At 39.2% G+C, this 15959-nt stretch overlaps 1 protein-coding gene across 1 annotated transcript in view; it reads right to left on the reverse strand.

Annotated features, from left to right (window-relative positions):
• The window catches only part of TOX (thymocyte selection associated high mobility group box), a 220234-nt gene extending 204584 nt beyond the window's left edge, over window positions 1-15650 (reverse strand). The window contains exon 1 of the mRNA XM_032182380.1: window positions 15549-15650. Within this exon, the coding sequence (XP_032038271.1) occupies window positions 15549-15650 (102 nt within the window). The remainder of the gene's footprint in view (window positions 1-15548) is intronic.
• Window positions 15651-15959: the final 309 nt, after the last annotated feature.

Genomic DNA, 15959 nt, shown 5'->3' on the forward strand with positions numbered 1-15959 from the left:
AAGAGACAGCAAATTGGTATGTGGAAATGAGTGGTCTTATCAGAGGTGAGGTCAATGGGACATGAGATGGCATAGCAACTCCTAGTGTTTATGTAGACCTCCTTCACAATTAAGCTTGTGTTGAAGAGCCCCTCCCTGTTGCTGGAGAACTGTCACAAAATGATTTCCTGACATTTTTGGACTCTATCTTCTTAAAAGACACTCCCTGGCAGGAGATGGCAAATCATCTGCTGAAGAGGCAACCTCAGCTGTAGGATGTCAAAACTTCTATTGAACATAAGAGATGAAGGAGCAGATGAAGTAGCAGATGAAGGAATAATTAACATGACATTTCATGGACTAAAGAGAAAATATGCTTCTCTCTTTAAACCTCAGAGTAGCCTCTGCAGCTCTGGACTGGTTCTGTGAGGCAGCAAATGTTGCCTGGAGTCAGCAAGTCCACCAAAAGAGCAATATAATGCTCCATAAAAGCTCCTGTAAATGCATATTCCTGGAACTTTTCAAATCACCCAGTACTACTTCAGTTGATCGGTCCTTATTTTAATAGTTGTGCTGCTATGTAAATCTGAATTTGGCTGCTTCCCTTAGACAGCCATGCTGTCAGTCTAGGCCTTTTGAACCACAGACTTCTGAATCACTCTGAAGAACTGAGGTCATAAATCTGTCTGTCTGGGGCGTCCCCCTTTCTCCACTGACACTACAGTGAACTTCAGGACCCTCCAGCAGTGTTCCTCTCACCTAGCCAGCTGGTCAGCTTCCCCTTTGAGCTATTAGAGTGGGATGGAAAGCCATGTTACCTCACCCCAGGTTTCACCATTAAACAGGTCCTGATTATTATGATAGCTTTCTATTTAAACTCCTAATAAATACGGAAAAATGCATTATACTTTCAACTTTGAATGGTTCTATGTTGTGGTTTAACCCGTCCAGCAGCTAAACACCACACAGCTGTTTGCTCACCCTCCCATCTTCCCTTCTGGGATGGGGGAGAGAAACGGGAAAGTGAAGCCTGTGAGTTGAGGTAAAGACAGTTTATTAAGACAGAAAAATAATAATAACAATAATAATAATGATACTACTACTAATAATAATAATGTGTACGAAACAAGTGATGCACAATGCAATTGCTCACCACCCGCTCACCAATGCCCAGCCTAACCCCGACCAGTCTGGCTGGCCCACCCTGGCTAGCCACCCCTATATATTGTTCAGCATGATGCCAGATGGTATGGAATACCCCTTTGGCCAGTTTGGGTCAGATGTCCTGGCTCTGTCCCCTCCCAGCTCTTGCTGCACTTCCAGCCTGCCCGGTGGCAGGACAGAGTGAGAAGCTGAAACGTCCTTGGCTTGGTGTAAGCACTGCTCTGCAACAATTAAAACATCAGTGTGTTATCGGCACTGTTCTCATCCTAAGCCAAAACATAGCACCCTACCAGCTACTAGGAAGAAAATTAACTCTGTCCTAACTGAAACTAGGACGTTCTATTACAAACTCATAAGTAAGAGAAAGGGAAGATTTTGATGAGTGAATGGTAGAGAATCAAATTCCAGGTTTGGTACATCAGTGTGCCTTTTGCTTCAACATTTCTGGTTGTCTCTTTTGTAATTACCTCATACCTAAAAAGTCTGCAATCTTCTCCTCCAATTAACAACTCCTAAATTAAAAGCTTTATATATTTTATTCTGGAATAAATATGATCATTCACATGCTGAGTTTCTGAAAAGAATGAGCAAAACCAAAGCCAAGTTAGAGAATGCTGCTTTAGTATTTCCACTGTAATATTCTGTCTGAGAAATTTCTTTGGACTCAAAGCATTCTTAAAAGGGCAATGGCTTATAATATATTCTTCCATTTCAAAAATATTTTTTTCTCTGAGCTTTCATTATTATATACACAGAAAACTCCCTTGAAGCTCCAGAGACAAATATTTTAAGACAACCTTACAAGCTTTTATATACTTTATCCTCTGGTTTTACTAGGCCTAAACTGATTTATACAAACTAGAGAGTTTAATATGAACATACATTTAACAGATGCTACTTTACGCATTTGTATAAGCATAGTATCTTCATACAGTAAAGGTACACACACTAGGGTTTCTCTTACTTCACAATTGCAGGTTTAAATGTAGTACATATTACTGTAATTCTGGTCACAATACCTGTATTTGAAGTTCAAATGATATTTTTAACCTTGAAAACTACACCAGCTCCATTATTTGTTGCACCATCTTTGAAATTCAGCAGAAGAGACATTGAGATGGAAAAATGCATTTTATTTGAGCTTTTGTTCAAAGGTAGGCTGTTGAAATTACTAACATACACCTGGACTCCACAGAAAAATGTGGGTACTGTGATAAAATAACAACCAAACACAAATATTCTCTTGTTGGACCCCAAATCTTTAAAGCAAAAGCACACCTCATGACAGCTTGTGTCAAGGTATCCACGAGAGGAGAGGACTCATAAGAGAGAGCTCAAGATTTTCCTAGCCACAGCAAGACTTGATCCTCCCGTCATTTACCATGGAAAAACTCTCCCTGCTGCTAATAGAGTTAACTCCGTAGCAGGGAAGTCTGTGCAGCCATGTTGAAGAGACTCAAACACTCCAGACACAATAGCAAAGGATCCAACATACAGAAAAGTTATTTTTGAAAGAATATTACTTGGGTTACAGAGTCAAGAGGCCAAAATTTGGAAAATGACAGATTTAAGGATGCCTGAAAGCCTAACTTGCACGCCATTTGTAACTGCATTTATAATAGAGTTGCAATGGCAGGATCACCTATTCTACATCCACTGCTACAAACCATCAATTCCTGCAAATGATGATATACAAAAATGCAAAATCAAGACATCTTTAACCTGGCATTTTCAGCCTTTAAGTGCCTTAATAACCTAACAAAGTCCTGAACAAATCAGGTTCTCATGACAGCAGTGTGGTAATCTCCTCAACATTATTATAAGAGCTACTATAGTGATTTACAAAAATGGCCCTGGTGTTAATCCAAAATTACAGCTTCAGGGTCTGCTCTCATTTTAATCAAAACCTCAGTCACTTGCTGAACCTACCTTTACCATGCTGCACAAAATGAATATTTTCTTTCCTCAACAATGAAAAAAATATTTAAACATTCTTCATTTCTTCTTGTCACTTCCAATGTAATTATTTCTGGGTTTGGGAGCCTTGCGGCCCTGATGACTGTGATGGAAGTCTCCGTAAACCAGGAAGAAATTTAGAAATTCTCTCTAGAAAAAACCTTTATTAGAACTGAAAGTTCCAGGGTTTGAAACTTGCACAGGTGTGAGCCATCTAAACTCAAAGATCTTTGGATGTCAAAAACCTACGTCTCCTCATTGATGCACTTGCTCATAGGACTGGAAGTTGAATGCATACTGTACAGAGTCTTACTTTCAGATTGCTATCTTTGCCATTTCTCTATTTTCTGCTTTTAAGTGCTGAAATTCCTGGAGTGTCAGCTCTCAATAGACCCAACCAGCCACTGATGTCTCAAATCAGATCAGAAGGATTTTGCTTCATTAGAAATAAAGTCCTGTTGATTTTCTTCTAAAGAATTCATTTTTTTTAAACACTCCTAAAGGTTTACTGACATTCAAAACAAAATTGGGAAAGATACATGTTAGGCAAACACAGAAGTTAAGAGGCTCCAAAGAAGTTAAACAGCAAGATGTCAGACAAAGTGACGTGCCTTGGTGTTGTAGCCTTAAGACCCAACAAGTGGTTGACATCTACCATTCCCACCCTTTACACAAATATAAGCTGAAAGTCAGGTTTGGCTCAACACAAACGGTAAAAAGGCAAAAGGCAGTCAATTTGCTTTTCATCCAGGAGCACTAACAAACCAGGAAAAAAACACTGTGATTAAGTAACAATCCCGTCCCAGGGGTCCTCCTGGAAAAATGCATCATCCCCCTTTAGATTTCAATGTCTCTGTACAGGCACAAAACACTAGCTCAGCTAAAAGTTCTGCACTGTAGCTATGCTTTCAGTTGCTGATGCTTTACAATGTTAACAAAAAAAAAATACAGCCTGTGTTGTGGTTTCCGTTGTAAAATGAAACCTGGTATCTAATTCAAGACATCAAAATATAATAACTATTTGTAATAATGCATCTTTGAGTTTGTCATTTTCAACTGCAATCTTCTTTGCTGTGGAAAATGTTGAAGTGTACTTACCAGTGTAATTTTTCAGTAATGTATCATTTACTGTTCTTAAGAATTAGAAAAAAAATATTTAAACTTGCATTGTAGATAATATCGAAACTCTGTTTTATTATTAGACTCACAACTCAGGTCTCTGTCAGCCTAGGTAAGTAAGTCTCCCACTAAAGTAACAGTTTTGCCCAAACAAAGAGTGTGGATTGAATCAAGAATGGATGAGAAAGCCTGCTATCTCCCACACATGCGAGAAACATCCCCCCCAAATTCCCCAGGCTTTTTATAAAGGTGCAAGACTCAAGGGCAGTCTGCCTCAGTAAATTTTTCCACTTGTTTTCTTTTTTTTTTTTTTTTTTTTTTTTTTTTTACTGATTTTGTTCAAAGTACTCATAGAGAGAGAGAAAAAAAAAGTAAAAAGATAAACTTTCTGCTAGCAAATGCCAGAAGAAAAATACATTCTGGCAATCTTTGGCCGACTTTATATCAAAATACCTCTTAATTGTGTTAAAACATTCTGAAAACTTATTACAGACCTTCCTCTCTTTAACTTCACAGGAATATTTTGTTTTACAGTCCATTCCTGACTTACATGCACTTTTTCTCTGTCTTTGGAAAATATTGGAAATATTGGATTTCTCTGTCTTTGGAAAATTGCTTACTGAAAAAAAAAAAAAAATGTATTTTGGCATGGCTGACCTGTAGAGATATGGAACTAAGCAGAGTCAGTGAATCCACTCACTCTGATATGCACACATGATATGCAATTAAAATCTCCATTCACATTCCTACAGGGTTGTCAATCAAGAGAAAAGCCTTTTTGACAACATCCAGTGAAGCGTACCAACTAACTGCTGAACAGGAACTTAAACAGTAACAGCTTTTGTTACTAGCAAGAACGGATTTTACCAAGATTGGGTTCAGTTTCTAAAGAAATTATTATGTTAGAATTTGGGGGGCTTTTCATTAAAAATTAAAATGTGTCACAAAGCCATTGTGTGTGAAACTATCATATTATGTAATACATGAGGGTTATCAGATACATGTGAAAAAAAAAAAAAAAACCTCTAACCTTTCTTGGTTCTAGCAAACAATTTAACCTTTCATTTTTAGGACAATGAACAAAGATTACAAGCCAGTTTACAGAGAAGAGAACATTTTTGCAATCGCATTTTGTCTATTAGGTAGGCACCACAGAATATCTTTTATAACATCCTAAACTGGCCAGCCACAAAACTAACACCACACAATGCCCTGCTACTAACAGAAGTGACACTGTGAACAACTTATTACTGACACACTGGAAAATTATATGGATCAATTGCAAGTACCTGTAACTCTGAAAATATCCTAACTTGGAATTTTTGACAACAGAGAAAAGCATATACAAAAAGAAAAACAAACAAACAAACAAACAACTTTGATAAACACTGAAGAGGCTAATATTAACTTTTTTAATATCCAGTTTGATAATGCACAGCTCATAAAAGCTTTAATATACTTTAAAATCACATGTATAATGGTAAAAACAGTAAAAATAAATATATTGTTATTAATTTTCTATTTGTGCTTTGAGTACTAACCTTGAACAACAATTTTTCAAACATTTTAATATTACTAGATATTGAAATATTTGCCCTCTTGCTTTTCATACTCTGTAACTGAAGTAAGAGCAGATGCATCCTGACTATTAACAGTCATGACAAATTGCCTTACTAATGAATGTTACACACTGAAAGTGCCATAACTGATTAAACTACAATTTCCCACTACCAGATAGAGAGAGACTTGGGAACTCCAGCAGTGGACAACTCTGATGTTCTGCCAACAGGCCTTCAGGGCACAGTGTGGTATTTAGAAAAACACACTGTAAATTCCATATGAATATATTCTAAAAGACTATGTGTATACAACAGGTTTTAAAGAACATTAGATGAAACAGCTTAGGTTTGTAGCTGATGAGCCATGCAAAATGGATGTGTTTTAACAATTCTAGTATCATTACAAGGCTGAGTTGAAGAATATTTCTGTTGGGTTCCTCTTACCCCTCTCCCCACCTCCCCAAACATTGCTTGTGCTTTGCTTTCACATAAAATCTTTCTTTTGTCAGCCTCTTTGTTGGTGCAAAATTGGCAGCAGTTCAAATTCAAAGTACTCCTATTCATTTACTGACCATTAAACCAATGTCATTCTAGTTCACATCAGCCAGAGAGCTAAGCTCTAAAAAACATAAAAGGCTTGCTTCACCACTGACGAATAATGTGTACATTTTTACAGAGCTTAAACCTTAATGCTTTGCCTGAAACTAACAATACAGTATATCTTATCATTCCTTTTTCACAAGCAGGCAGCTGCTGAAACGCTTGCCACTTCAAAATATCAATTGCTTGCCAGAGTTGTCCTCAACACACCCTGTCAAACTCATGTATATTGTGCAATGAAAATGGTGCAGGACTGAAAGCTAGAAATTGTGTCAAATTCTGCTGTAAGGGTATGATGTGCAAAGAACAACGTATGACAACCGCAGAGACTACAAACAATAGCAATGGAGCCAGACACTACATATATCACAAATACGCCTGTACATATTTTATTGTATGTATTATATATTTAAAGCATGACAAATGTGTCATTGAAGCTATGCGCTGCACCAAATAGAAACCCTTCAGCTAGTTAAGCTTTTTCATTTCTCTTGATGGAAGTGTAGTGGTATTTTTCTGCCCTCTGAACATTTGTTTGTAAATCTCACAGCACAAAAAAAAAAAAAAAAAAAAAAAAAAAAAAGTAAGGTTTTCAAAATGAGTAACAGAAAACAAAAGACAATACTACAAGATGAGAAAATGAGATTTTGTTCAATTAACACTTTTGCTTTTCTCTAAGGACACATAGCCAGGCTACCTTAAAGAATATCTGAGGCTATGCAAGACAAATACAATATCACTGTGCCCATAAATTACAGTATACCTAATTTTAATGCAGATAAGTGCTGGCCTATTGATTTGCATGTTTCCCTGGCAAAATGGAAATCCCATGTGAATATGTTCTTTGTCTGTAGAAAATGCATTTTAAAAAACCTTTATGAATACCGCAATCTATGCTAAAAAGGAAAACATAAGTCACTAATATAAAATTATGCATGAAACCTAGAGGAAGTAGTGCATATATAAATACACATGTATACATGTATCTCTCTGAGTGCGTGTATGTGTGAATGTGTGTGTTGCACAACCACATAGATTTTTAGTGCGTAATTACAATTCCTATAAAGTGTGTTCATTAATGAAAAGAAAATTCAGCCTCTGCATTCTTAAATGAGCTAAGCAAAAAACAGAAAATTGCCAAACTAAGTAACAAAGTAAGTTAATTATAAAGTGACTGTGGAATCCTAATCTTAAATTAAAGCAACAACAGATAGCTGCAATGAAAAAGAGATGTTTAAGAGATGTTATTTGTACAACAGCCCACAGCAGAATACAGGTTGCAAAACCTGAACACATAGGAATCCATGAGGGTCATTAACTGATATAATCCTAACCAAAATGAATAGATACTCTATTAAGGTGTTAATAAATATTTTGGAAAGAGAATAGGTGTTTTAGGTGCTTGGGGTTGCTGACCTTTGCTGTGTTTATTAGTGGGACAATGATGCATTATTAACACACAGCAGCTGTACCTGAACTGCTGCCATGAACATAATAGCCTTTTATAGCCATCAGGGGAGTGAGATAGGAGGCCTTTATTAACCACTAGACATGATTAGCACATTATGTGAACTTTAGTAGGCAAATTATCTCTTATTGAAATATAATGTTGGTTATCACTAATTGTAAACATGATTTTAAAAACTTCTCAATGCAAAACTAAGAGTTTTACTACCTTTTAGAGTATTACTGGTTAGGCCACTAAAAAAAAAAAAAAAAAGTTATTTTCCTTTGTTCGATCTGCAAAAACAACGTGTCTCAAGAAAACTGATTGTACTGTGATAAACCACGGAACTGAATGACTTCCACATCATCAGTATTGTTGTTCAGAACTATAACAAAAGTAAACATATTTCCAACATAATTAAGGAAACTGCTAATGAAGAAAAAGACTTGCCTTATATTTTTTGATAAAGGCTATAAGCAGATCTTAAAAAAACAGTTTGCCAATACATTTCGAAGAGTTGACTTGAAAAAATACCACCATTATTTACTTAAAAAAGCTTAATTTTGGTAAAGATTATCCCATTAGCCTTCACAACTGAATGCAGCACTGAGAGTCCATTATGAGCAGTCTTTTATGCCCTAGCAGAAAGTCATTAACATAAAATAAATCATTAGCTTTGATATTAAGCCTCTACTATCTGCAGGTTTCTATGACTAATGTTCACAACTGTGCCTGCCAAAAGATAAATTATACTTTTTTAAGGTTATCTTCTCTTTCCACTACTATATCTCCTTTTACTGTTTATTGTTATTTCAGGTTGATGCAAACACAATGATTGTTTAAGGAACAAATGTTTTCTCTTATTCATGAACACAAACACTTTTGGCAGCTGCAACTAAAGTATGACTTTGAAGCCAGCTACTTGTAAAGCAGGGTAGAAATTATGGATTCCTAGAGTAAGTTCACTTTTTTCAAGGCAAGTAAAATATACAATGATGCTTAAATGGGCGTGTATACCTACAAACACTAACTAGCATTGAGACAATAGGAATTTATATGTATACATAGTCTTTTTATTCTTCTGACAGGAACTGTCTGAATAAATCTTTTGCTTCACGTTGCAGACATCATACTTCCCTTACTGACCTTACATTTCCTTAACTACAGGCCACCACTTGCTGGTTTCAGAATTCTGATTTCTTTTTGCATATCAAATAAGTAACTGAAGTTCACTGTAGGTTTTCTTAATATTAAAAAATATTTATCAGTTACAGTAGCTTCTATCTATCCTATAAGACTTTATAATCATCAACAACAATAGCTGGAGACAAAAGTACTACCAGAGCAGCTCAATTTCCATGCTTAGCCAGCAGTACCTTTGAAAAAGGCACTCGTGCCACTTTTGATTGGTAGAGAGAGGTTTAACAGTCAAGAACATGAATGCTAAAACATTCTGACATTTCCTCTAACCTGGATTTGTCAGATCCTCATGTAATTCAAGGATGTTTTGCAACTTAGAAAGCAGTGTGGTTCTTGGGAGGAATCCATACTACAAGACTCTATAGCAAATCTAATAGCCGCCTAGAAATAAATACTAAATGAACAGTTCAGAAACAGTGTTAGCATATGTGCAATCGAAAGATAAGATATAAATATTAGTAGAGCCATGTGAAATTCAAATGCTAAAAATAAACTACTTACTGCAAACAGAAGAAGCAAAAGAAAACCACAGACATTACAAATGTCAGTTGCACCAAGATCTCTGCTGAAAAACAGTTTTAACTTTAAAGATCCAAGTCAAGACCTAAACATTGTATTCAATGCCCTGAGTTATTAACCTAAAAGTGATTGAAACTGATTAACATAAAATGCAGGTAAGACATTCCAGTGGAAGCAGAGGTGAGATTTTCTTCTGTGCACATGCTGCTGTGGAAGTGCAATGTTTGATGCTGCTGCTAACACTGTGTAATCCATGCCTAACCATAGAATAATGAAGTGTTGCTATTTTCCAACCAAATGCTGTAGGCAGAAATGTTATGACCAAGAAAATCTCATTCAGATTAATGTGAATTTCATGTCTTAAAGTATTTTGGAAACCCTGCCATAATTAACAGTCATTTAGCGCTCCTGTTACAAACCATGTTTTGGAGCAGTTTGTAACTCAGCACCTTTAATGAGAAATTACTCCTTGGGCAGAAAATCTGAACCTAGTTGTGTAACAAAACAGCACAATACTTTAATTTGGTTAGCCTATATTTAAAATTAGCGTTTGCAGCCCGTGCAGGGAGACATGAGCTCCACAGAGCATGTGTCCACCTCAAAAAAATAAACAAAGCTGCCACTAATTGCCACTGCTGTCGGTTCCAGAAGCCAAGGTCTGAACTGATCAGGGACTAGCCTCTCACCATGAGAAGCAAAGCTTTCAGGTCACTCACTCAGCTATGCTGAGACCAGTTAGAGGAAGCTTTTTGCTTCCACTGTCTAAGCTTTGTTACATCTGCCATCAATACAGGATTTAAATATTCAAGAATTTTGATCTAAATCCTACCATGATTAGGATGTTTCTCTGCTTAGCATAAAATCGTGTTTTAAACATAGTCCATTTCCTGATGCCTCTGTGCAGTGTGAACAAGGTGAGAAAGTCCTGCAAAAATGGGAATCTGAGGGCAAGGGTGCTCAGTTTTTCCTTGTAAAGTGTAATTGTCCCCAACAGACATTCAATTCAACAGGAGCTGAGACTGCCTACTCCTCCCCAGTATCAACTCCTTACATCCTTACTATGAACACAACTCCAGCTGCTCTTTGGTTTCATGCAAACACCACGGGTACTGCATGCAATTAACTGTTTATGAAATTCAGCATTCTTGAGAGTTTACAGTTTTCACTTTTTTTTTTTTCCAGTAGACCTCATATTAGGCTGGTTGAGGGTAGTACACTAGAGGTGAAAAACATCTCTCCAATAAGAGAATAAAACATAGTTTCTCTCAAGGTACTGATATTTGGCAGGGAAAAAAAAATAAATAAAAAAATAAATAGAATGACTGAGTGCTTTGGTTTATAAAACATCTTTGAGAAATATTTCTCAAAAGCACATACATAAATCATGTTCTATGTTCCACTAAATTTGTACCACTTCTTTTCTGAAACTCTGAAATTTGAAGAAGCACACCTGAGGCTTGCTTGTAACTCCGACACTACTTTCTAAGGTCTAGCAACACATGAAAGTCCATTTCACTTCTTCCTATGCGGTATTTCTTGAAACTCACTAAAACACTAACAAATCCACAGTCAAACCTTGATGTAACTGCTTGATCTTTTAAGAACTAACTTAAGCACTAACAAATTTCAGGTATGATTCTAATGCAGTAGGGGACAAAATAGGAATGCAAGGAAAAAAGAAATGCCCAGAATACACAAGTGATGGTCTCTTAGATGATCATAATCTGTCAAAATACTAACACAACATCTCAGCTTCAGAGCTGTCCTTCAGAGCGCTAGCTCTCCAGAATTCTGTTTCTGAATCTCAGATACGGAGTGGACAGTAGCAAGCCACTGGAAATAATGTACACTTTGTAAACAGCCAGGGAACATTTTACAAAGAGCAGCCTCTATGGTGGATTTAAGCTTACCCAGTAAGTTATTCTAAATGCAGTATATAAATATATGCACATTTGGTCTGTGGAGTTCTGATTGCTAGCAGGACTTTCACTGCTTACAAAGTACTGCATCATATCTACTTATCCATTTTTATTCAATGTCACTGTTTTTTTCACTTGAAAAAAAATGTTGCTTTCCTCTCTCTTTCTTCCTCTGTGTTCCTCTTTTTAAAAACAATGATAGTCTATCATTCTACCTCTGCTGTCTGGCTGTATTTTTCCACTGCACTGACAACTACCAGAGAATACAAGAAAGATGAGTTGTAGGCTCCTTTATTTTTGAACCAGGTAGCAAATCACCCAAGAATACAGTGCATAATTCTGCAAGGCTAACCATTGGGAGCAGTAAAGACCATTATTTTCTCCCTCCTGTTGGCAGGGGTCAGCATCCCTGTCATTAACTGTGTCAAACTATAATTATGTAACTGCACTTTATGTGAGCAGATATCTGAAAACACTGTAAAGCTGCAAGTATGAAAATATACCAGTCCTCCTTACAGTACTGATTGAAGCTATGAGAATGTTATTTATTGCCCTCTACATAAACATTTAAACTTACCATCAGACTTTTTCAACTACCCTGAAATCTCTGGCTGTACTCTACTATTGCATTAATGCATTCTGATTATCAAAGTTATTTCTTTTGTAACATGCAACTCAATTAAGAAACGCAAGGTTTCCTAAAATAAACTTCAACTGAACAGACTACTCTTATTAGCCTGCAAATGTCTGAAATGCAATTATGCTTCAAGTTTCAAGAGGCGAACAGTACAACCCCAACTCTAAATCTGTCTGTCCAGCATAAGAGCTCCACTATGTTATTTCAAAGTCTGACCTATATACTGCAGCATACCGTCCATTCCGTCTGTTTGTATAAGAGATACCTCACACAGTTGTCATAACCAACATTGTTTGCATTGTTCTTTCACTTTTCTCTCTCCATGGGTACTGCGAGAGAAACAAGGAAAAGCCTGCAGAACAATATATGCACAGTATAATGAGCTTTCACAGCAGATAGAGAAATATTAGACTAAGATGCTTAGAGTGTTATTTTAGGTTTATAAAGTAAAGATCTAAGCAGTCTTCTGAAACAAAGCCTGCCAACTGAAAACTGTAAGATAAGATGTGACTGCTTGAATCTACGTTACTGCATTTTCCTTTGACTACAGAAAAAAACGCACTGTCAATACCACCAGTACATTTGCCTGGGTACTCACTCACACCATACAAACAATCATTTGATCAGGAAAAATAACTGCCATTAACAAAATAATTAGGAAACTTAAAAGTCTAAGTATTTGTGAAATACTTTCTCAAGAATCAGCAGCTCAAGCAGACTTAAAATGTAAGAAATCAAAGTCTGCTGTGTTTGTCAGAGAAAAAAACAACACCTAGGTGGGCAAACAAGGGCCGAGTCCAGCGGTAAGTGCCCAAATCAAGTTTTTAGTAACTTCAAAGGAAGCAACAACCAGTCCTGGATGAGTTTTGCAAAATTTAGCCAAAGGTAAACAGCTAAACAAGACCACCACTCCAGTCCCAAACACTGACCCATCCTACTGCTGCAAACATCCCCTTCACCAGCAGAGATCAGCTGCAAAGAGTCACCCAAACTTAACTGGAGAGAAAATCCTGCAGGCCTACCCCCAGCCTCCCTAAATACACACAGCAGGAAGATGAGTGACAGAGTAATACTGTAACATGACTACATGTTTAGAACAAGTCAGATAAGTTTTCACAGCAATGTTAATCATGCTGGGTGAAGGGAGAGAGTGAAGGGGGTGAAAAATGAAATGTTCAGTAAATGTACGCCTCCAAGGGGCCTAGCAAACCTCCTCTGTCCATTTAATATAATCAATGGTCAGTGGCAAAGACATCTGAAAAAGACATTCATCCTATCCTCAGTACCTTACACGAAACATTCCTGGTAAGTCTTCCAAGCATAAAACATATGTCTTATGACTGTGCACTTTTAAGCACATTATCAGTTCAGGCAAAGTGAAATAGAAGAGTTGCAACTTGTCTCCAGAATGAGTGTCTCATTTGCATTTAAAAAGAACAGTTTGCTCCCTCATACATGGCATGACTTAAAAGAAGCTTTAACCAGCCACTGAAGAAATTCTGAAAACGACTTTCTAAATTAATTTATTCGATTTGCAGTGCAACCCACCAAAAATGATTTAAGGAACTTAATTGGAAAATGATTTAATATATTAAAGTAATTCCTGATTTTCCAAAGCATTTAACTTTTAAATTAAATCTGGCCCACTATCTCAAGAATGATGAGTGAAATGTGTATTCAAGTCATTACCTTCTTTTTGAAGCTTTAAATCACTGATAGGTTTAATAACGTTTGTCCACTTGCATTGCCAAATGGGTCTTCAGACACTTTGCTACTTAAGTCATTAATTCTAGCCCGAGCTTCTTACTCGGCAGCACTTTGTGGTTGCAATGTACGAAAACAGACAACAGAGAAAATAATGGCAAGTCACAGATCAAAGGTAGGAGTAGCCTGACGACTACCCTGAGCACTTGCGAAAAAAAAAATAATAATACCCGCATGCACGCTTATATGCATCTGGACTCTTCCTGCTGCACAAAGTTCACTCCCTGCACAAACTTCCGACCCATAGGGCAGGTTAGGCAGGCGCTGCGAAGCACACTTACTGAAAGCACTGCTAACGATCATACCTCTGGGATCCCTCCCGAAATATCCTTAGGCATCCACCACAAAGGGCCAGATTTATCCCTGAATTCTATCACTCCATTGAGTACATGTGAAATGCGGCCAGGATGAATTTGGTCCTTTCTGTTGTGATTGGTAGACGAGACCATGTGGGAAACCTCTCCTGAAAACTGAGAGGGTTTCACCCGGGCGCCGCAAACCCCTGCGCTCCAACACGGCTACCTCCTGTTTGGCTGCTTATCTCCGGAGCTCGGCAGCTGCCGGCGGGGCGAGGGGCGGCTCGGAACATCTCTCCCACACGTGAGCCCGTCCTCACAATGGGCGAGAGCCGAAAGGGGCTGCCCGGCACCGGGGGCGCCTCGCCCCCCGCACCCTCTCACCAGCCCCAGTCCCGGTCCCGGAGCAGCGGGTTAGACAGGCACAGCCTTTAGCCCCGTCCCGAGGGAAAAGTGAGTGCCCTCAGCCCCCTGCCCCTAAGGGGTGTGCTGGAGGAGGGCTGCGGGCAGCTCGCCCTTCTGATGGTTCAGCCGTGTGCGCAGCCCGTGCCGTACCAGCAAAGTGCGGCTCGTGGATAAAGCCCCAGCTGGCTCAGGCCCCGGAGGCAGGAACAATGCTCCAGCTCCTCGGGAGGAAAAGTAAGGCAAAGTGCTCCGGGCTGGCAGCACCCGGCCCACTGACCCCCGCGGTGCCCTGTCCCCAGCGCTGGGACCCCCAAACTTGGCTCTCGTCGCACATTAAATCTGCAGGGATTTTCAGCAAGTTACGGAGAAACTGGCCGGGGACAAAGTGCGCTGAGCCGACTTGTCACCGTGTTTTAGCGCGCAGCCAGGGCGCTGTGCACGTATAGATGCTGTACACACACGCCCGCGTGTCACCGACACACACACACACAAACATACACGCGCACCCCAGCGTGCTCCCGGCACCGCCAAGCACCACAGGGCAGAGAGTTTGCCCCCCGCTCTGTGGCGGCCGCGACCCCTTCCCATACTAACAGCAGCGCTGCAAACCCCAATCCTCAACCTCCTCGTCCACGTTGTTTCTCAGAAAGAGACAGTGTTGTTGGAAAATGTGTGTCCCCCCCCCCTCCCCCCCCACGCCTCCCACCCCCTCCGCCCCCCGCTCCAGCCGCCCGCCCCCAGCCTCCTGCGGGCTTTGACTTGGGGGTGCCCGCAGGGCGGCGGGGGGCCCCGCGGCGGCAGCTGCGCCCCCCAAAGCCCCCAGCCCGGCAAGTGCCGCTGCCCCCTGCTTCGCTCGAAACTTGGTGCGCGGCTCATGCATCGCGACAACGGCACAATCGACAGCACAGATTTAAAAAAAAAAAAAAAAAAAGGAAAAAAAAAAATAAAACAAAAACACCTCGGACGACACAAAACGCGAGTCACCTTGTTGCAATAGTAGGGGTCCAGGCAGGGGGAAGGTCCCAAACAAGGCGTATCAGAAGCGGCTGCAGGCTGAGGAGGTGGTGAATAAAATCTTACGTCCATTTCACTAAAACATCAAGCAAACTCCTTTCCTTTTCTTTTGGTGGTTAATGTTGGTGCAAAAAAAAAAAAAAAAAAAAAAGGGGGGGGGTGCGGGTGCGTGTATGTGTGTGTGTGTGAGGGGAGGGGGGACACACAACAAGACCGAGAAGAATTAAAAAAAAAAAAAAAAAAAAAAAAAAAAAAAGAGGTGCCTGACTTCAGTAGTCAAAGAAACACCTTCCCTGCCTCACATCCGTTTGTGGTTTGTAAAGAAAAAAAAAAAAAAAAAAAAAAAAGAATCTCTTCCAAAAAAGCACCGGTCTGCAGATG

Source organism: Aythya fuligula, chromosome 2, assembly GCF_009819795.1.
Source record: "Aythya fuligula isolate bAytFul2 chromosome 2, bAytFul2.pri, whole genome shotgun sequence".
NCBI lineage: Eukaryota > Metazoa > Chordata > Aves > Anseriformes > Anatidae > Aythya > Aythya fuligula.